The 22,817-nt window shown below is 37.7% G+C and overlaps 2 protein-coding genes across 4 annotated transcripts; both read right to left on the bottom strand.

Annotated features, from left to right (window-relative positions):
* Positions 1-5,114: 5,114 nt before the first annotated feature.
* On the bottom strand, positions 5,115-7,448 carry Prdm13 (PR/SET domain 13). Its single transcript, XM_077407691.1, has 3 exons — positions 7,191-7,448; positions 6,722-6,983; positions 5,115-6,013 (listed from the first exon to the last, which is right to left on the bottom strand). Exons 1-3 carry the CDS (start codon positions 7,446-7,448, stop codon positions 5,115-5,117), a joined length of 1,419 nt encoding a protein of 472 aa, XP_077263817.1.
* Positions 7,449-10,761: 3,313 nt separating this feature from the next.
* On the bottom strand, positions 10,762-20,298 carry Rsph3 (Radial spoke head protein 3). 3 transcript variants are annotated; one of them, XM_077407860.1, is made up of 11 exons: positions 20,164-20,298; positions 18,644-19,536; positions 17,853-17,936; positions 16,261-16,342; positions 16,021-16,191; positions 15,789-15,917; positions 15,493-15,696; positions 15,183-15,345; positions 14,922-15,008; positions 14,570-14,761; positions 10,762-13,811 (listed from the first exon to the last, which is right to left on the bottom strand). In XM_077407860.1, the coding sequence occupies exons 2-10, from the start codon at positions 19,435-19,437 to the stop codon at positions 14,586-14,588; spliced, it is 1,890 nt and encodes a 629-aa protein (XP_077263986.1). In that variant the 5' UTR covers positions 19,438-19,536; positions 20,164-20,298; the 3' UTR covers positions 10,762-13,811; positions 14,570-14,585. The 3 variants fall into 3 exon arrangements, with proteins under 3 accessions (XP_077263986.1, XP_077263988.1, XP_077263989.1); XM_077407862.1 differs by having other exon boundaries at positions 17,853-17,933; XM_077407863.1 differs by lacking the exon at positions 17,853-17,936 and having other exon boundaries at positions 10,764-13,811.
* Positions 20,299-22,817: the final 2,519 nt, after the last annotated feature.

Raw genomic sequence — 22,817 nt, 5'->3', positions numbered from 1 at the left:
TGTGTAATATTTTCATACTATAATTTACTGTAATTTGACATGTATCGAGATATATTTTTGCTCTATATTTGATTATTCATAGATTCGTCACCTCAATTAAAAAATGTCTCATTGACTCACCGATCCGATGCGCAACGGGCGGAGTTATGCAGCTACGTAATAGCTACGTTGATCCTACTGTAACATACAAGCATAAGATTCAAGTTAAAGAAGCGTTCAAAATTATCGATATTTTAAAAAATAATTCTTACGCGCCTCTAATTCGTCTTTCAATGAAATATTTAGCAATACGTAACAATTATTATCTATTCACCGAAAAAGATCTTTTACAAAAACATAATTTTAGATATATAATTTCTCTCTTTTTCTAATTATTTTCAACTTATCTCAAAATAAAACAATCTAAATAAATGAAAAAGAATTATTATGCAGATTATATTCACCTCAAGGTTGCTCCGCCGGGGCCCGATGTCTCTCCCAGACCTCCTCCTCCTCTCAGGACGTCATCAGGCCCCCTCCTCTCTCACCTCCTCGCCGCACAGGACACTCGCGAGAAACACTCGCGGATAATAAACTATACAATCGCGCGCGGACTAACTTCAGTAAAAGTCTTTCTCCGCGCGATACTGTGCGGCACTCGCGTTTAAAAAAGTCCTTTAGTCCGATTACTTTGAAACGTCACTCCCGAAGCAAACGCGACGAACCGGCTGCGGGTTCGTTCATTCAATATTAAATCGGCGGACGAGGGTATACGTTAGCTTCCCCGTCTTTGAATTTTTATCCAAGCGGAACAAGAGTTTTGTATGTCGTGCACGCATTCGATAGTCCAAACGTACGGCGGCCCGCCGGAGCGGGTCGAGCGATCATCACCCGCGATTATCACGACGAAACTGCAAATCGCACTCACAACTCACAATATTGCCGTACCAGCGGGTGCCTTCGCCTCGACATCTCCGCCTCGAGCGAGCGATTCGACTCGCGCGACACGTTCATTCGCGGACACTTGATATACACTTGATGCAAATCATTGAGCGCGTCGTCGATTATTCCCGCGAAACGAGGAGCAGGAATGCCAATCGCGCGAACGAGCGCGCGTTTCGAATAACAGCACCCACGGAACACAAACGGGAGAATGAATTGAGTAACATATCCGCGGGTTTAAGTAACGGTGTATTTCCGAGCGTCGACGAAAACAAGTAGCAAGGTCGTCTCGCCGATGGAAACAATCGTCCGCGCGCCGCGTTTGAACGTATCGCTGCTCCGAAATCGGAGCGGATTCATTCAACGGTCGTGGCATCTTCTTTTCTTCTTCTTAATACTGGCACCTGCCTCAATCGTAGGCAATAATGGCCAGGGTGTATATGCATGTGCGTATGTGTAATTGTACGCGTATGTCCGCGGTGTCTTGAACTCGGGACGAAGCCGTGTAGGTTCGTTGGGCCCACAAGGAACCGCGCGATCACTTCCCCCTGCGGCCCGCGGCCGAATAACCGAGTGCCGAGTGCCGCCGAGTGCCGAGTGCCGCGCGTGCCGCGTGCCGCGCCGGCGAGAGCGGCCGAAGGCGCCCGAACGCCGAACGTGATTCGGCCGAATTCGGGGGCTCCCGGCTCGACTCGTCGCGCGGCGCGCGCGCGCAAGTAAATACGCAAGCTCGTTGAACGTCGGTACGTATACGAGTCGCGGCGAGTCGTTGTCGCTCGTGCAATAGTATATTTCTCGCGAGCGAAAAGAAATCCTCCGGTTACAGAGTGCGTGTGTCGCGAGCTGAATGTACGCCGAGTATTCTGTTTCTTCTCGCGTCGACTACAACGAGTGGGATGGCCGAAATGAACGCCGAGTGCCGTGCTGGCAGCCCGTACGTATCCACCCTCCCGCTCCTCCCGGTTGTGATTTGACGGGTCTCCCGCAATGTGCCGTGATCGCACTGATCGCCGATCGGTAAGTGAATCGTGCATGAGAGACAAATGATTATTCGGAAGCGCGATTTACATCCGAATCTTCAATAGAATCGTTGTCCCGCGTGTCGCGGCGCGACGATACAACCTCTCGGATCTCTTGCCTCCGGTTTCGATTTCTACTTCGAATGAGTGAATCGCGTTGGAAAGACGCTTATTCGGTGAATAGCTCGTACCTCTCGTCAAGCACGGGAATTGATAACCTATTGAGTAATTAAAGAGAATGATCGCGCGTTTGGCGTTCTCACTTTGCTTGTCGCGATCGCGAACGATCGCGAACGAGGGAGCGAGCGAGCTTGCTCCAAAACGCGCGATATGAACGTCGAACGTCGAGAGTGCGAATTACACAAGCTCGAACGTGTGTGTACGTTGTTCAAAAACTGACCCGTAATTTGCTCGTTCACGTACTTTAATTCGTTACGTTTACAAATATTTCAAATTTATTTGTATGTGCTCCTGATCTAACTTTGTGGAAAATCAACATTAAATTGTATCGTCGTTTGTAAAAATTTCGTCGCGATCGTTTCTTGCAGCGCGGTGATCGCGCATATACCGTAAAAGACGATAAACCGTCGGTCGAATATATTATTCGTTTTAATTCCAAAATTTTCCATAAAGGCTTATCGTCTCGTATTCGGATTTTTAAATTGATATAGGAGATACATATCTTTTATTTGAAATAACCCGGACAGCGTACAAAAGCGGGACATGAGCCGTCTAAAAAAAAAAGATATCTTTTAGATAATTTTTCAGATGTCGTACGGAAAAATGCATGGCTAACTTTTTATATCCCGATTTTGGGCATTGCGCCGTCTGGGAAGTGTGAAAGTGAAAGAAGAGAAAAAGTGAGAGAGGGAGAGAGAGATGGGGCTGTTAGATATTTAACATATAATATAAATAGGTATATAAAACAATCAATTGCTCAATTAATTACAATCGAGAATATTTATATTTTACATGTATCGATAAATATTAACTTATTTTATATATTAATATATTTATATTTTATATATATATATTATATATATATATATTTTTTTTTAAATATCTAATAGGAGTAAAATAAATAGCCCTCTCTCTCCCTCTCTCACTTTTTCTCTTTTCGACAATGCCGATAAACCATCATTTTGGTGCGCGCGCGTCCGTGCTGCATCTGCAAACTGCAAATGTGTGTATACATCATATATATATACGTATATTACATTTGCAGATGTAGCACGGACGCGCACCAAAATGATGTTTTATCGATAGCGTCGGAAAATGAACGTGGCTACGTAGTACCAATTTCGAAAATGGACGTATACTGGCGGTAGTGTACAGGGGCTTTCGAGACAGTCCCACGAAAAAGGCCGAGATATATGGCCTCTCCCCGGCTTCTCTCTGGTTAAAGTGAAACGTCTGTGTGTGTTGAAGCGATATTTGATGTGGTATGAAAAAAGGATCTTGACGGTCGATGTGAATGGCTTTTTAAGATTTAATACTCTTTAGGCTCATTGTCAGTTCAACAGTGGCCAGTTAGCTTAACTAGTAGTTAACTCTCACTCTCTGTCTCTTTTTAACTCAAAGGTTATTGGATGGAGACGGGGAGTGAGAGTTAACTATTAGTTAAGCTATAACTGGCCACTGTTGAACTGGGCCTTATTCCGTAACTTATAGTACTTATCTTTTATCTCTTTCCTTTTTCTAGCATCCGGCGCCGGAGTAGCGATGGCAATCGGTGACAACGCAGGCGACGCAACGATTGGTGAGTGAATTTATAATTATTACATGATTAATTATAAGCGTGTAGACGAAAGTTAATTATATGTATCAATGGTGGATTTGCCACTTCGAAATCTCCAAATGCGATTGAAAATCTGACGTGGAATCCATTAGATATGGCATATTGCAATAGTGCGCGATGGTTTCGTCAAGTGAGAGCTTCGTGCGATCGTATTACATTTTTTTATGGAATCTTTATAAACCGATTACGTATATGAATTAATCGAATTGTGCGATAGTAACTAACGATATTCGCGATGATTTTCTGCCGCAGTCGCGGTCACTACCTATATTTATTTTTCTGATTAAAACCGCGATTGCAATTAATTATAATGCAGTGTATAATACAATATATCTACGTTATGAAAATCACTAGTCTTGTCATATTCGGATCATGATTTTAAATTACTTGTGAGAAAATTGGCGTGTAGCCATCGAGAAGGTAGAAAAAAATATTGGTGATTGTCGTATTGCTGCACCAGGAGATTTTCATACGATTAGGACCCATGCGTAATGAGAGGAATAAGAAATAAGGAATTAAACATAGGGAGAATTCATAGTAGCGTATCTTATTTCAAGACACGGTTTTGAGCTCTTATTCATTTATTAACTCCCCAGTAGTATTCTCAGTTATTTGGGAGACTGCGAGAGAGTGCCCCAGGTAGAACAGAAAGTCACAATAAAATCAAAATAATGTTAAAATGATGGCAAAATGACGATTTTTGTTTATACCATCATTTGGATGTTATTTTGACTTCATTGTGACTTTCCGTTCTACCTGGGCACTCTCTTCAGTATCCCAAATAACTGAGAATATACTATTGTAGCAATAACACTAACTTTAAAGAACGTATAACAATGCAAGAAAATAATACATTTAAAACATCTAAAAATTTATGATGCATATAAGTTTTTATTTTCAATAACAACAATCTTATATAATAAAATACGCTGACTTTGTTTATTGACATATTGTATATAATAGAGAAATCGGTTTTTAACATGCGCATAGCATAAAGCTATATCCATAAACAAGTGGTGATTTATAGTTTGATTTAAGTTACAAAAATACATTTATAATTATTTATTTGTATTATTTATATTCGGGGGAATTTTCAATGAGATGAAAGATTAATAGTTGCTGTGAATGTGTTAAGAAATAGCGAGGAACGATATTATTTTTTACGACTAGTTTGAAAATAATATATTTTTCTATTTAACATCTTAATATATAAAATCGGGGTTTAAAGTTAGAGAAAAATGTCATTGTTTACGATTATCGGTTTTTCTCTAAATAATCTATTTATCACAGACAATGACATTTCTTCAGTATCGTGAGATAAAGCCTGAATCACTCGTCAAAGATTATAAAAGACGTTGCAAAAAATTCGCTGTCTTCTAATTTCCGTCATTGACCTCGACGTTGGAAACGTTAGTGTCGCTCTTTTCCGAGTGCCAGGAATTTATGTGTCTCTCTAAGTCTCTCCTTCTGACCAAGACTTTGTCGCATATATTGCACTTGTAAGGACTGTCGTTTGTCGCGTGCAATCTCACGTGCTTGTTGAGATTACTGGGATCCCCGAATCTGTGCTGGCAAAAGTCGCATTTCAGAGGCTTGTAACCCGTATGCGTCCTAATGTGGATCCGCAGCCCGTACTTTCTCGAGTATATTTTATCACAAAATATGCATCTATATCCGGCACCGCATTTGCCCATGTCGCTGGCAAGTGTCTCCACTTCCGCGGGATCCTTCTTCTTGGATTCCGCTTGCATGTTAGAATGCATGTCGTAGGGTATGAAACTACTCCCGTAGACATCTCGATGCATCAGGGCTTCGTAGGGCCTCAATGCCAAGTAGCGATTTCTCTCCATGTTCTTGATGGACGATTCGTAGGTCGATGTGCTCGGTAAGATCTCTGCCGGCGGGGATTTTACCGAGGAATACGGGGGTACCGGTGAGGGACCATTCGAGGACACGGACGATAATTGATTCGACGAGCACGGCGAATCGTTCCTCAACGAACGGGTGGTAGTGTCAATCGTTTGCACCGGGTACGCTGGAATACCGATCGGCAATGCTATCGGCTTGGAAACGGGCAAGGGTTTCAGCTCAAATGTGAAGCTTCTGCCTGCTTGACCGAAGGATAAATCCGTTCTCGGGGAATTAAGAATCTTATTCGCCAAAAGTATCCAAATGTAACTGTTGTCCATTCGGTTGCAATCCAACGCCAAGTGCAGTTTCAGAGGATTTGGATAATTGAAACAGCTGTTGCAGTTATGGCACATGTAAACCTGACCTGCAATAATTAAATCAATCGTCTATTAATAAATGGGGTTCATTAATAATCAATTTTTTAATAATATGCGTTTATTAATTTACATTATTATAGTACATTAATGCAGTTTAGAATTATGTAAGTTGTAAGTTATAATTATAAGAGTTTACTTTTTTTGCAAATGTTATCATTAAATTTAATCATTAAAGTTGATAATTTCTGAGTACCGTACCGTGAGACCATTAAGATCTGTTTTGAATGAAAATTGAGTTGAATTAGTGCCTAGCCATGAGATAGTGGACTTATTGTTAGATTATTATTGTTTAATTCTGTTTGCTAGAGATAGCCTTGTAACTTAGTTTTTTAATAAAAATTAATGGTGAGATCTATGATAAATACAAGTTTAAATTAAAGAAGTGCCATCACTAATTTACATTGATAGACTACAACATTTTTATTGAAAAACATTTTTTAATTTTTTATTAACTAATTTAAAAATACTAAATAGAGTAGCGAAATTGCTCATTAATATTCAATTTTTTAATAATGTATTATATGAAATGATTAGATTCTTGAAACAATATAGTAAGAAATCTAATATTGTAATTAACTTTGTATTTTATGATATTTAATGATCGCCGGAAAACTAGCGAAGGATTCTAACCAGTATTGATGACATCATGCGGAAAAATTAGACCATGCATAAAAATTCTCTTCCGAGACTCTTACCTTGAATGTTGCAATTTATCGGTGTTAAAAATGGAATGTTTAACATTGTCGAAATACAGTCGTCAAACCACATTAATAATGGTTCTCCTGATGCTATGTCTTTTATTGCTTTTAACACGAGTCCGCCATTGCTAATCGTGAGCAGAACGTTGTAATTTTGGAAATCCGTCGCCAAGGTGATGATTTTCAGCCAACAAGATGGGCTTATAGATCCATTGAGACAGTGAAGACGACCGCCAATGTCGATGATTTCAATGACACTCTAGAACATTAATATTCAATAGATTTTAAGTTAAAACTGTAAAAAACTAAAATTCTGTGAGATATTCTATACTCTAACGTGCGCATTTAAAATCAGTTTATCACAAACGTCGGAAATATTTTTTTAAAACGGAAACTCAAGACAGAGAAATTTAGTTCTTTAAATAAAATAATATAGAATTTGTACAAAAGTTTTTACACCACATACATGTTGAATGACTGATGTGTTTCCTTCGGGCAACGTATTGACGGGGATAATTTCCGTCGTGGAGTTTCCTTTAAGAAGTCCAGCGGCTCGAACGAACGGTCTGCTCGTGAGGAAGTTGGGCCTTCCAATCATTGATAAATTGACATATCCTTGCGCTAAGTATTTTTGTACTTGGTATCTTTGAGATAAACTAGTTCTTTCTGGTTCTTCGCTTCTTCTTCTTGTTATCGCCTCGTATTCCGATACTATGGGATACATCACTTGCGCGTTCTTTAAAAGTTTCTGTAGGGCAGTTTTTTTGAAATTTCGATAGGTACTGGACACTTTGAAATTCTCCTCACAAACTCTAGTTCTTCATCGATCAGTCCTCTTTTTAAACTATGTTTTCAGAAAACGCGTCAGAACGTTGGTGATATTTTTCCGATTACAATAAATATATTCGATGAAATTGAAGTTGCACTATAACATTTCACAAAGTATTGCAGAACATTCGCGGATGTCGATTGTCACAGTGCACAGTGCCAAGTCTTTTCAAGGCGTACCTTGAATCGTTGTACGCCGATCCGCATAGTCGCGAGTTAAGATATCAACTAAGATAGAGGTATATTTCATACATGCTTTAAATCTGTACTGGAGGTGGTGCCTGATTTTGGTCATTGGTTTAGCTGCATGTACTCTCCCCTCTACCCTTCCCCGTACGAGTAGATACGTATACGTAATTGTATTTAGGGCCGGTAGTAGACAGGCCCTTCGGTCGCTTGCGAATCATGTCGTTGGTGCAACCGCGTGGAATGGGAGGAGCTAGCTGGTCGTAGGTTCGCTTTCGGGGATTTTCTGCCTGCTGTGGCAGGTGCTACTTTCTCGTCACGTGGTATTACCGTAAGGACGCCTTGTACGTTTGCTAATATAGGAGCAACAATTAAAAATTGATATGTATACGTATATGTATATTTATTTATTAATAAAATTAATCTAAATACAGATTGCATTACATCTAGGTAAAATTTTTGTAAAAATAGTAACCAACGTATTGCGCGTCTTGATTTTAATTGCGTCGTGACTTTTCGTGTTATTGTAAAGTGTATAGTGCAAAATATAGTTGTGATTTTGATGAAGACGCGTGCAATTTGCGGATCGGTAGGGTAGGACCAGGAGCAGACAGACCTTCCGTACTCTCGATAGGGCTATAAAAGCTTCATGTGAAAAGACATTGTTTGGCTCAGCTGCGGCCCACTACGCGTCTCCGTATTACCAATGCGAGGGATCGACCGAAAGGTGCATCTGAATCAACGGTTGATTAGGAAATTAAGTGGCTTATTCTTCCCGGTGGTCCATGCCATTGATCGCGTAGGCGCGATATCGTTCGGATTTGTCTAATCGTCCGTCGATCTCGATGCGCCTAGTACATTTCGGCGCTATCTTGCCAATGCGTGTCTCTCTCTCTTTTTTATGTACGCAATAGATGATCTCGTAAAACGCTTTTCGCCGGACACGACGGTACTTATCGTTTTAACGACAAGATTAATCGTCTATGTGATGAATTAGCTATGCACATCAATTGAATATTGATATATACAAATGCTAAAGCAATACATTTTGCATGACGTATATATTTTATTTTGGAAATGGATAAAAACGAATTTTACATATACACATATTTGACTTTGTATTTAATTGCTTAAATGTTTTGTGAACCACTATCGACTTTAAATATGATCTCTCGCGAATACGATATTTCACGAATTCTTAAGATATGTTTTTGAAGCTACACGTAGCTCACCAGTCTGATTCGGGACCAGAAAAGGGGCATGGTTCCTTCAGGCCGCGAATCTCTTTCAATGAATGACGTGATTCATCCGCGTGTGTGGATGTCGGAGCAGGGAATGACACGAGTGTTCACAAGCCGCACCATCCCATGCACCAACCCCTCCCCGAATCGCTGGAAACTCGAGCACGAGTGTTTCACCATTCTATCGCGCCCTAAAATGTACGCGGCAAGTGTTTCAGTCCCTTGCGCACGATTCGTGAGTAGGAAGCAGAAGTATGAGAGATTCGGGGAACTTGTAAAGGCCCTGTTAAAGGTGTAGCTATCGCAAAATTTACCTAATTTTCTGACTATGATATTTATCTGCCGAGATTTTCTCGTTTTTAAACAAATTATCGCACAGAATACTAACAATATTACACCTACTCACCTTTCTCGCAGTTTGCTGATAAATTTTGTTTGTTGCTCGCACTGCGGCGAAGGGTCGTTCCCTTTAGTCGTCTCTTTCTAAAATCAGGGTGCAATTCAGACAACCGCGGAGCCAGCAAGCGAGCAAGTGTTCCGCCGTGACCAATGGGTCCCTTGCACGCATGTGTGCGCTTCCCAATGCGATATTAATATCGCGATTATCATCTACGTATTATCGCCGCACCCTCCTGGGTGGGATGTTCAAAATAAGCCTATGCGGAAGCACCCCTCCGCGATCTTGTATTCGCGCACCAAGCCGTGCACCAAGCACCCGGTGTGACGATGCACGAGGAGACGCAAGTGCATTTCGGTCTTGCACAGGATATACCGTTCAGTTCTAACTAGGAAATTCTACCTTATATATTAAAAATTGAAAAGCTTTTTATAGTGAAAGGAGAAACAATATTAATTTTTAAAAGTAATAATTTATAAATATGATATTTCGCGTACCGATGAGATATTTTTAATAATACATTAATGTCATACAATGTACAAATTCTTTGCATGTTATATTATTATTGGGTACAGTCATTATGACGATATTAAATCTTAAATCTTAAATCTATTCGATATGTACGCATTGTTATGTTTTTTCTTTCGTGAACAAGTGGGATTTAAAAAAAGATATTTTATAATATCGGTGATATGTATGACACGTTGATATAGCCGTGCACCATATATATTATGAACTTTCTATATTATATAATCATTAACGATAAGTATATTTTGCATACATTTAAATGTGCGTATAGAGACACATGCATGCGAATCGTCGGTGACGAGAGATGCGCGTAGACTTGGAACCTTTTGCCACGGGGAGACGGAACCAATCTCATTGTTCTGTGTCCCTTTGCTGAAATCCTGAGTTATGGTCGCCTTTGCGGGGAGGCAGTCATAAAGGTGATTCGTCTCGGTTCTGCAAGTGTCAAAAGTCTAACGCTGCCTCGAACGAGACGGTGGCTTATGTATTATTAATATTCGCTGCAAATTGCGCTGGCCAGACTGGTTTAGCTGGCGAGTTTTGTCGGATAAACTACAGCAAGCTAAAGATTGCCAATAATTATCTTCTGGAATTTTTTAATTTAATTTTATATTATTTTTTGTTTTATTTGAATTTTTATATCTATTTATTGTATTGTGAAAATATGTTGGAACAATTATTATAATAATAATTGTAATATTGCTAACAATTATTACAACTGTAATTATTATTAATAATTAAATAATAAATTGTTGATAATTTTTGTGTAAAATTTTACATATAAAGAAAATTTTCTATTATATTTTAATAATCTAATCTAGATTAATTTAATCGATGTGCTTCGCAAATTTTTCTGCATTGCATTCCATGCCAGAAAAGTCAAAGTGCACTTCCGCTGTCCACGTGCCACGTCGACATATTGCTCGCGTCCCGCAGAAACGAGTGCCATGTAACACGACACGTGACCACCGAATACCCCACGGATATTCTCCATTCCGACCACGCGCCCCGGGCGTGGCAGTATTTAACCATTAGGAACTGTTTACTTGATTTTAAGAGTCAATCAAATTCACATGATTGTCCACGGGTAAATATTAAAATACGATAGTGTTTCGTTTTCACTCAAGCCAACAGCCCCAGAGAGCGGGAAAATATTTTTATAAAATATAAAATTACATAATATAATAAATTGTAAAAATGTTTTATCGCAAATAAAATTATTGTAAGAGCCGTAAAGTTAAATTTAAAAAAAAAAATTAAAATATGTTTTGTTTCAAAAACTACGTTGATGTGTATTTTTACAGTAGTTCTTAAATTTGCACGTGTCGTATTCGCAACGAGAAAAATTACGTGAAGATGCAGGTGACACGAATCACATGGCAAAATAATGTCGGGGCCCTCGTGACGTACCAGTCCCGGTGCATTGGACATCTTTTACCCCTCTTTGTTCAGCGTGCGGTAGACCACCCCTTCTCCCTCTCCTCCAAAAACACGACTCACTTGGCACACAATTTTTGTGCATATAATGCACGGTACGAGAAAGCAGTTCTTCCCCTTGCTTAATTTAATCCAATACAATATGTCCCCTTGTCTCACTCCGCTTCCACCCTTCACCCGCGAGGGCTTAGTTAAAGAGGGTGGGTGGCTTTTTAAAACTGTGCCGATCTCAATTCAGCGTGAAACCTCATCCCATTACGATCGGTCTAATCCTGATTGGAGCGGACAGGTTTTTTACTTTGGCGGTGTATCGGTGGCCTATGATCGTGTCTAGGGGGTGAATTTCAGAAATAATCTCTGTTCAATATTTGTCGTACCTTAGATAAACACAAAAATGCACTAATATTAATGATAAACACGTTTTAATAAATGTTATATTTTGCGAATAAATACGTACGAGAAATACAAAATGTGTGTATTAATATAGGATTACACATACACATTTTTTCTTCCTGGAATAAATGCTTAATATATATTAATTTTGTGAACGTTTTAGCAAATTCTATTAGAAAATTTTATTAATTGTTCTTATCGATGTAATTAATTTATGTGCATATGACATTATTTCAAATAACAAAGACTTCGATCAATACGAACGTTTCATATTGAAATCTCAGTTAGTTGAAATAATAGGCTAATTTTTCCTTTTCTTTCTTCCTCTGGAATTATCCTCTTGAATCCTGTTTTCGACTTTATGGCGTTTCTTGCGATGTTGATGTTCATCTGTCTTTCCAGCGTTTTAGTGGATTTCTGCCTGGTGGTCTTTTGAACTGTAGCTTTTCGTCCCTTGCCTTTACAATTCTATTGTTGTTCTATTCTTGATACATGCTCATTCCAGGCTTCTCTTCTTTGTCTTATTTACCTGACGATGTCCTGAATATCACAGATTTTTCCTCATTTGTACAATACTATGCTTTTAATTTTGTATCGGCTCAAGTTCCGCTGCATAAGTCATTTTCATTAGTCATTATTAGTCAAACACAGGTTTTGTATATTCTGATCTTGGCCTCTCGTTTCATGTAGTTGTTTTGCTATATAAGGTCTTTTAAACATCCCGACATTCTTACCGTTTTGTTGTCTAACTTTGAACCTCAGTTTTCTTGCTTTTCACTATGTTGTACGTAGCCGTCAGATTATAGAATTGATGTAGTAATCTTTGTAGCTCGTCTTTATTTTCGGATACTATTACAGCGTCATCTACTTAACATAAGATTGGTGTTTTCCTTTCATGTGTTCTGAATGGCCTGCGTTATCATTTCCGCTATTTTTGCTATTATCTGTGCATAATGAGACTGAAGAGGAAAAACGAGCTTAAAGAGTCTCTTTGTCTTATTCCCGTCGGTATCAATATTTCTTCTGTCAGTCTATTATTGACAAATATACGAGTCGTGTTAGAGTTCAAAGCTTCAATTACTTTGATATCCATAGGCATGTTCGCTCTTTTTAGTTTGTCAGCGATATTATAAAACCTAATTTGATCGAATGTTTCGGTCAGGTCTATAAGGTAGGTACATAAATGGTTTGTCGAATCTATTGATTCTCTATTGATTTATCTATTATCTGTCAGGCAACGAATATAGTGTCCGTGATCTATTTTTTTGGAAACCCTGTTGGTCTCACTCATGTATATCAGCTCCGAAAGAATGATTCTAATGATTCTGATGAACAGTTTCATCACTGCACTAGAGTGCAGAAGAGTTATTCCTCTATAGTTTTCTAGCCGCTTTTTATCTTCTTCTTTGAATGTCTGTAATGTTCTTTCAGGCATTTGGGATAGTTTCGCTGTTTAGTATTTTCTGGAACAGCTTCGTCAATTGCGATTATAGTTCTTTCCCTCCATACTTTATCAGCTCGTTTTGTAGTTCATCAATCTCAGGTATCTTTCTATACTTTAAGGCTTTCGCAAGTTCTCCTACGAGGCTTGGATTATTCCGAGTAGTTGGCTTTGTGGGCGGTGTTGCTTTAGCGTGCTGGTTTAGCCTGACTAACGATTGTAAAAACACATCCTGTTTTAGTGACAGTGCATTTGTTATTTTCGACGTAGGAGAAATATTCTCAGCTGTGTTAGCTCTTCAATGTGGGTTAGGACGACAATTCACGACTGTCTGATTAATTGAGAATGGAAGCGAATTTTAAAATAACTGATTTGGGAGGGAGGGAGACACAAATTTTATCTTAAGATCGTGAATTATTATTAAAAAATAAAAATATCCTAATTTGGTAAACAGGAGTAATTTCTAATGTGAGAAATATTCGTTGCGCGTATGGAATTTTTCTATATTTTTGTTTATTTAATATGTACTTAAATTTTTTTTTAGATTTCTGGAATTACAAATTACTTTTTAGAATATAATCAGCTTCTTATTCTCATTCTTGAAAGCGTTGTGCAGCGTTTCCATGTTAATCTAAACTGCAAACAAATAAATGACGAATTATTATATGTATTACAAATAATACATTAATATTGTATAAGAAAAATATCTGTCTTCTACAAATGTCATAATACGTGTTACGTCACAGTACACATTAAGACCTCAGCAAAAGAAAAATCTTGTATAATTTAGAAAGATTTTGATTTAAGATAAATTGATTTGGATAAAGCTTATCTTTAGCTCTTGCATCTTTTCTATGACAGCGAGAGCGATTATACCGCGTTGATTTCGAGAATCGATAATTAATTTCTGATGGGCCTTTCTCGTTCTTTCGGCGGTTACTGTTTGCGATAGGGATTGCGAGCACTGCGGTGACCTGTCAGAGGGTGCAAGCGAAGGAGATGGATTTGTTGCACAGCTGTGTATACTGCTTAATGTAGAAGGTACCGGGTTCGGATATTGCTTTGTGCTGGTTAAAGTAAATCCCGTTATCTAAAAGTTAACTATGGGTTTGCCCATTTTTCAGCATCATTAACGTTCTTAAAACTGCACGAAAGTGCAGTTAGCGATAACAAAAATTACATATCAAAAAATTGCTACCGAACCATTACTAAATATTTATGATTTAATAATAATATGCATTTTTTACATCTCCGTTCACTTTTTCATATTTTACTTTTATTTTCATTTTAATTTAATAGTTAAATAAAATTTTGCTGAGATTTTAATTTTGCAGCAACTTGCCTGGTAAAATAAATTTTTAATTTATGTCGCAAATATATACAGGATATCGTACCAAATTATTTATCACGCTAAACTGCGTGATGACTTTCTATCGCGGGTGATTCGTAGTTCACAAAATCGCTATCAGTTTCACCTCCTTCCAAATTGTATACGTTTGCTAGTCTCTTGTTTCTTGAAATATCATATTCTTCACCAAGCTGCCTGTACGTCTGCGCGCGGTTTTCCAAGATTTCTCTAATAATTTCTGTGAAATGATCGTTATACATTTGTATATGTCTATTGCCTATAGAAAGCTATTAGATAAATCTCTTTTCTATTCCATATTTGGTTTTTAAAAAATAAAATTTGAGAAAGTACAGTTACGAATGCCTTCTAAAGATTCTTTACTTTAAGCTCAGCCTTACCCATTAACAATTCTCTGCTTTCAATCATATTACCCATTTCTTTTTTTACTTCTTTCATTAACCACGGCATGAAACCTTCTTCGACGTCTGGAAATATATGCGCGATACATTATCGTCCAAATAAATAGCAAGGCAATTAAGAGGGAGGGAGGAAATGAACACAAATTTAATAGAAATAGAATCGATAAATATATAGATAGAAGTTAAAGAGCCTTTACAATTATTAAAGAGAAAAATCGTGTTTTTTGCGAGCTCACGAACCAGCCTTGATCTCGTCCAGTAAATAGCCAGACATCTTCAGACCCTCCAGAACCGCGGGCAAAAGTTCGGCGATGTATCCTGTTAACAATACCGCAGCCGCGACTCGTTCCTCGGTCTCCTGCTGAGCCTTCACCGCCTCTTCGTGTTGTTTCAGGCGTTGATCCTGCGGGTTGAAAACGAATTTACTTTATTATATTTTACACACACATTTTCTTGCTCTCTATTTATGATAATGTAAAGAAAGTAAATGAAGGATTTGAAGGATTAGAGTGCCGAAATATTAAAAGATCAAAATAGAAAGTCGATATACCTTCTCTTCTCTACGTCTCCTCTCCTCTTCCGCCAGTCGTTGCTCTTCAGCTTTTTCAGCCATGCGCAATTCGAGGAATCTTCTCTGCTGCTCCTTAACAGCAGCGATTTCCTCCTCTTCCAGAACCTCGATTAGAGCTTGTTCGATAGTCTTGCCTACCAACACCTCCAAAATCGGTTGGACTTCCGTGTCGTAATCGAAGAGCTGGAAATATCGCGATGCAAAAAATTTGCTCTACAGATCGATCTGACTATAATAAAACATCACTATTGCAATAAAATATTAAGAGCACGTACTTCCCCGGGTTCGATTTGAGTGCACACATCCCGACCAACTTTGCCTGGATAATAGCTCGGCAGTACTGGTTTTTCCAAGAAATAATCGGTTTGTGTGGCTACCTCGGATTCGTCCGGTTTCTCTATTAGCTTGAATATACATTTAAAAATTTGATATATGCTTTAGCTTGCCTTAATGCAAAGCAAAAATTTATTAATAAAGAAATATATAAATGAAGACTTCTCAATTAACCTCCTCGAGAAAAATCTCAGTTTGCACCGGTTCGTGTTTTCTTCCAGGAACCGGAGGAGGCGAACCCGTTCTGCAGACGGCTCTGCAAGCTTGCACTTGAGCACGTTTTTTTGCCAAATGTCTTCGTCTCGCTTCCGCTTGCCTCGCTGCTATCGATTGTTCTTCATCGATCTAGATAAATACGAATTTCTCGAAAAAAAATACGGATCTTTTGTTTCGAAAAATTAGTGAGGTACTTACGAGAGTAGGAACGGAAGCGATTGTGCTTCCGCGAGCCACCCGGCGATCAAACATAATATTTCCGAAAGGAACCGATTGATCGCTGCAAAATAACGTTGTGTTTGTAGTAAAATTCAATTCTTAATGGTAACATTAAACAAATTTAAAAAAAGCTCAGCTGAACATGCTGAGAAACAATTATTATGAAACGGCCATCTCTTAGGCAAGCATCGACAAACTTTACAAAATAATGAATTTTTAAAAATTGTATATGTCACACAGTAAAAACGTGAAATCAGTAAATGTATACACTTATTAGTCAATGTATGCATTTACTAGTCAATATGTACATATTTACTAAAAGTTTCATATTTTAAATTTATATTTGATATTGCTTTAATAAGCAGTATCATTATCACACTGATACAAATTAAGTTGGGTTAGATTAGTTCTTTGGGGTGTAGGAGCGCAGCCCTCAATTTTAATTTAATTACGTAAGAAAATCTCAAAAACGAATTCATCGACTATTATCGAAAAAAATATATATACAGCTCTTATACATATATTCTCTAAATCTGAATCAGTGAACTGATATCAGTGACTATTCACTGATTTAGATTTAGAGAGATAAAATAATATATATATATATATATATATATATATATATGTAATAGTATATATATATATGTATGTATATATATATATGTAATATAATTTTATATGATATATATTAAAATAGATTATACGTGTCGCTACGCAGCAAATTATAATATAGAAAAGAAATAATTTAAATAATCCATTATATTAAAGATTATATTCGAGATATATCTATCTACTAGCACTTAATGAAGCATGCGTTTCAATCGCTTAGTAACAAAACATCACGATGATGGTGTCTACGACCCTGCTGCACGCTAATGGTTTCGATAACAATCACGACAGTCTCTATCGTGAACGCAATAAAACGTTTGCAACATTATGCTGAACCCATCTACCCATATTCAAAGAAGATTTTTGAAGATTCAAGATTGAATTTTTATATTTGATTAGAAGAAAATAATAAAATTACTAAAGAGTAGATTAGTCTTGTATTTTATCCGATTATATTTTATTAATGCAGAGTAGTTGCCATATGGTTATGAAAACCATTTAATAATAGAAGAAAAGTAAAAATTAACCCTCTGTCTACTTGTTTAGCTACCTATTTTTTTATACTGGTCTTTTCAAATTTTTTTTATTCACTCGCACAGTAAGCAACTGGAGAAACAAAATGACTAGTCACATAGTAGAATGAAGAGATTCACACAACAGTTTCAATTACATAATTTAAAATATATGCGTGAAGTTTGAGTCTAGTGGACCCCAATGTGAGGCTCTAGGGTTAATATTATTGGTTGAGAACAGTTGTTTCACGTTGTACGCGATTTTCGTTCAAGAATGTGGTGCACCAGAAGCGACGACAGAGAGAAACTCGAACGTGACCACAAGCGCACGAGAATAAATCGTCGGGCCGACGAGAAGAAAAAAAAGCGGGGAAAAAGCAGCTGCTATCAACTAAAAGACCAGCAGTGATAAGTGTGGTATCACTTGACTTGTAAGGTTATTTTCGTTACCCGCGGAGGCTCGGCAGCATATTCATCATGCCCTCGATCGGTTCCAACTTTTTTGGTAAAGCTCGCGGCGTCTGCGGGAATCTGCTAGAAAAACAATTCCCGCTCTTCTTACACACCCTTTTTCTCTAATACTCTCGGAATGCCTCACATTATCTTTATTCATGCGCTTCAATTGAATTCATTATCTTCATTCACGCGCTTTAATTGAATTTATAATCGCATTTTGCCTTTTGGGACAGAGACACTTTTCACGCTTTTAAATTTGAGACGCGTGCCGGCGATAAGCTCTTCCCGTGAGCCTCTTTTAGTAGACCGATTGATTACATTTCTGCAATATCTATCTCATTTCGTAAATATTTAATTTTTGATGAGAACGATGCAAAATTAAAGTAAGATTCATATATTGCAATTTGCATCTACGAAAATGTTCTTTGGGAAAATTTGTATCGTCACTCTGAACGAAAGAAATAGAAACAGGGGCGGATTACTTTTTGTGATTTGAGATAAATAATTTTTAAATGCTCTTTAAGAATATAATATTAAGTTAGAAGATATTAAAAAGGTAATATTCCTATTCTATGTAATACAACTTTTAAAAAATCGACAAATGTTCTTGCAAATAAAAGTGTTTTGCGCTTTTCTGAAACATCGTGGCAGCTCTCTCTCTCTTTTTCTCTCTCTCTATAAAATCCGCTCCTGATTTTAAGACAACAATCACGACACCGACATGCCAATTAAACGGTGTTTACAAAGGCATCAGCTATATACTGAGTCATCTCAGCGTCACTTACGCTGGCTCGCTCCTCTTGAACCTCCTCGCCTGCTCGTTCAAGGTCGAGGCGGTGGCGATGGTAGTGGCGTTCATCATACCGAGGGAAAAGTTTACGGTAGCCTTTAGGGCGGCTGGACATCGGGCATTGTGGCTATTGTGACGTACCTCCGGCCTCTTGTCTCCGGCTAGCGATATCAGTGGTTTGAATCTGCTCTTCAGAGGACATCCGTCCGCCGCCTCCTCCTCATTTTTGCTGGGCGCGATGCCGAGCAAGGCCGCCACCTCCGGCGGCGGCATTAGAAATTCCCCCGTCTTCACGGTCGTGATGAACGGCTTCTTCTGGATCGATTTCTTGGGCGACTTGCGGCCTTGCTCCGCCTCGGCTTGCTCTTGGATCTTTTTCAGTTTCGCATTCAGCACCTCATTGAAATCCTCCGTTGATAAGACGATGCTGGGCTTAGCCGTAAACGGTCTCTCCTCAGCTAACAACTCTAAGCTATCTTGACTTTTACTCTGATGCTTTTTCTTCAGAGGATTAACTTGATGCGATTGTAGACTAGCCAAGACCAGATGTTCATTGGACTTGCTGATGCGTCTGCGATTACAGAGATTATTCTTTATCGCGTTCTTCATGTTCCTCAAGTTGGTGAGTTGCGACGCATTTATCTCATCGTCCTCGTTGACGTGTAAGAGCGGCAGACTCGAGTCCAGGCCATCCTTCTGTAAGATCGTGAAGGCCGGCGGGTCCTTCGTCTCATAATCGAAAGACTCCGCATCCGTCGACGGTGCCAGAGTCGAAATACCGGCCGGCATTTTTCCGATTCCTTCAGACGCCCGATTTTGCGGCGGACATGGTGAATCGATCGAAGAGGATTAAAATCGCGCGTCGTGTTTAACTTTTCAAGCGCTCCCCTTCAAAAGTTTGAAGATTACATTTTCATTATGCATTTATATTGTGTAGAGAAAAGTAATTGTGCCTCGAAAATCTCAGAAGCTATTATCTCAGAGCTCAGAGTCTATTGATCGCTTATTGTTGTCTGTACTTTCGCGAAGTGAGAACACGATATATAGTTGCTGAAACGTGATCGTGGCGCTCGCAATTATTTTTTTAATTATTCACCGATGAAGTCACGAGAGGTGTAGCTATATAAGCGAGTTTATCTAATTGAACAACAATTTGCGAGAGTTAACGGTGTGAAGTCATGGTTAGAAGAAATATTTTTATTAATCCTGATAAAAATAATAAGATATGAAGATTTTTGCAAATTTTGTGAAAAACGTAATAAGATCTGGTGAGTTATTTGCATACATGTATATTATTTAGATAACAACTTGTTCGAAAACATTTTTATTATTATCAGGCCAATTTAGGGACGCATATTAAAGTTTTGAAGTTACAATCAAGAAAATATCATAATCGCGTTTTCGTGTTACATAAACGCAGAAATTGTGTTCGCGTGTTTATAATATCGAAGTTAGAGTTCTTTGAAATTATATCAACTTCAATCCCTCTTACAATCGCTTCACATCAATACGTACTGTGCAAAACTGACGCCAAACCGGCGGTTTTGCTGGCCGCGGAAGATCGAGGAAAAACGCCGTGATCGTTCGCCGAGTGTAGCCGCGGCATTACTGACTGGCTCGGGGGAGTTCAGAGACTGGACAATGTCCTTAGAATCGACCGATATAGACCGCATAGGCCAAGTTGCACGTATATCTTCACCCCGCGACCGGCCACTCAATAACGCTGACCACTGCGAACGTTGCGCATGCTTAAGTCCACCGACAAAGGGTGGAATATTGCCGTTTTACCTGCCTAGGGAACCTACTCGGGAACTTCCAACCCTGGCAACACTTCAAGGTGAAACCGCACTTTTGATCACGTCGCGTCGGCCTGTCGCGAAAACACGACACTCATGTTCCAGATACAGACATGCGACATTCTTTATATATATATTCCTTCGTTCTTCTTTTTTTTTTAATAAAATAAAAAAATATATATGTATGTTTTTTTACTGCATCTAAAAGATTGCAGTTGCTCGGGTAACCTTGGCGTCGAGGTTTCTTATTCTTCGAGAAGGTATATATTGCTAGTTGCTCTGGTTTGTAGGGGTAGCTATTTACTAATGCAAGTGTGTACATGTGTGCGCGCGATAGACGTAGGTAGAAAAATGAATTATGAGATGAGTAAGGCATTTTGTTGCCACACGACTTATGCAAATAAAGTACATAAAAATTTAGATTCAGAATATAATCAGACATAATATGAATATAAAACATATATTCTGTAATAACGTGTGTAATAACACTTTTTACAATAATATATTTTAAATTATAGTAAATTACAACATATAGTAGTAAATTACATTGTATTACTTTTAGTCTTTTTGAAGAATTTTAATTAAACAACTCCATTGTATTTCTTATATCATAAGTATCGCAATCGCATTTATCACTGCGATAAGCAGTATAGTTTCGTGCTGCTCGAAAATATATTCCATCCGACGTTTACCTATTACGCTTATTAATCTAACTGTAAAATCTCAGCAAACGAAGCGGGCTGAAGTAGTTTATTCTTCAAAAAGATTCTATAAAAATTGTTTGTATAATGAATTCTGCACGAGTGAATTCGTGTAATCGCCTGATTGGTCAACCTATACCCGAATAATGCCGGAAATAGTGACCTACATGAGTGACATCGTGTTAGAATTCGTACAAACAATTTTAGACATAATTCTCGCACAATCACAGATTGCATAATTTCAATACATCTTACAGATTCTATATTGTAAAATATAACAGATAATACGGAAAAAAGATTTGCATGTAGAAATTTATGTCCAAGTTCGCTCGAAGTTTGTAGAAGGTGTTATAATGGGATAGTGTTTCTCGTCCTTGCATGAGCGCGTAATCGTCTGATTGGTCAACCTATACTCGAATAATATCGGAAATAGCGATCTACGGCTGTTTACGATCGTCGGTAGTAGCTTACGGTACTAAAACGTTATCTCGTTCCATCAATTTCTTAGATAGACCACCAGTCTATTTTTCATATAATTCTGACAAGAAAGATTTATTCCTTGCTGACTGTGTCAGGTAAATAAAAAATTTGTTTGTTAATCTTTTTATTTAGAAGAAGTTAAATTGTAGTTCGATGAAAGCTGTCATTTTTTTTTGTATTTTGTATTAATACGCTGCAGAAATCTTTGAAGAAGTTTCTCTTTGGTTTCTCGCGTTTTGCGTGAAACGTCGCGTGCGATTATATGTGTTTAGGGCGCCGATATTTGTCATTAGAAAATCAATAAAATAAGTAGGACACTCATGTACATATATGAATTTATGTTTTTTTTTTTAATTTTTCTAATTCATCCGAATAAAAAAATTAGGGAAATAATTTTATTTAATATTACAATTTCTTTAATAACACATGGTGTATAATATATGTATGTATGTATGTGTACATATATATAGATATATACCTGATTTATCTCTTAATTATTTTATCAAGAGAATTGACATTCTCTCGTTCAAGACAGCTTTATGTAAGAGATTATTATTATTAATTTATGATTGAATGTCTCGTCTGTATATAAAGCATGCGTTTCTTTATCCTAATCAATATGACTTGCTGGATATTTATTATGCAACATGCAAATGGCTTTATGCTAAATATAGTGCGCAATGAGAGCAACCAGAAAAACGTTATTTTAGATAATACTATTGCACTTTTATTTTACAGAACGGTAGATATGGGTTGCTTTTGAGTTTTTTATGACGAATTATACCATATTTAACGATATCTTAATTTGTTATATTGAATTATGCTAGAATAATAGTCGTGTAATTTTGTTCAATTTAATATTTTTTCAGTTGATAGTGATATTATTTAATAACAAATTGGTTGATAATTAAATATATTTATATAGGATTAAATGCACATGATAAATCTTAATTCCGAAAGTTGTACGAAATTTAAAATTTTGCACAAAAGCAAATCCTATCCTGGCTTCCATTAAAAATTTTCGTTGAGTTTTTTAATAAAAAAAGTTATTTTAAGTTCTCAAGCTGTCACGAAAGAGGCGTTTCTATTTCTAAGCTATACACTCTGTACAGCATAAATATTTTCTTTTGATAGAAGTAGAAATCGCGTGAAGCGAATACATAGCATCACACATTTTGTATTCTTCCGTGTA

Source organism: Temnothorax americanus, unplaced genomic scaffold (genome assembly GCF_048541705.1).
Source record: "Temnothorax americanus isolate GAGA-0224 unplaced genomic scaffold, ASM4854170v1 Scaffold23, whole genome shotgun sequence".
NCBI lineage: Eukaryota > Metazoa > Arthropoda > Insecta > Hymenoptera > Formicidae > Temnothorax > Temnothorax americanus.
Note: the sequence above shows the minus strand (reverse complement) of the source record. Positions and strands in the feature narration are given on the sequence as shown.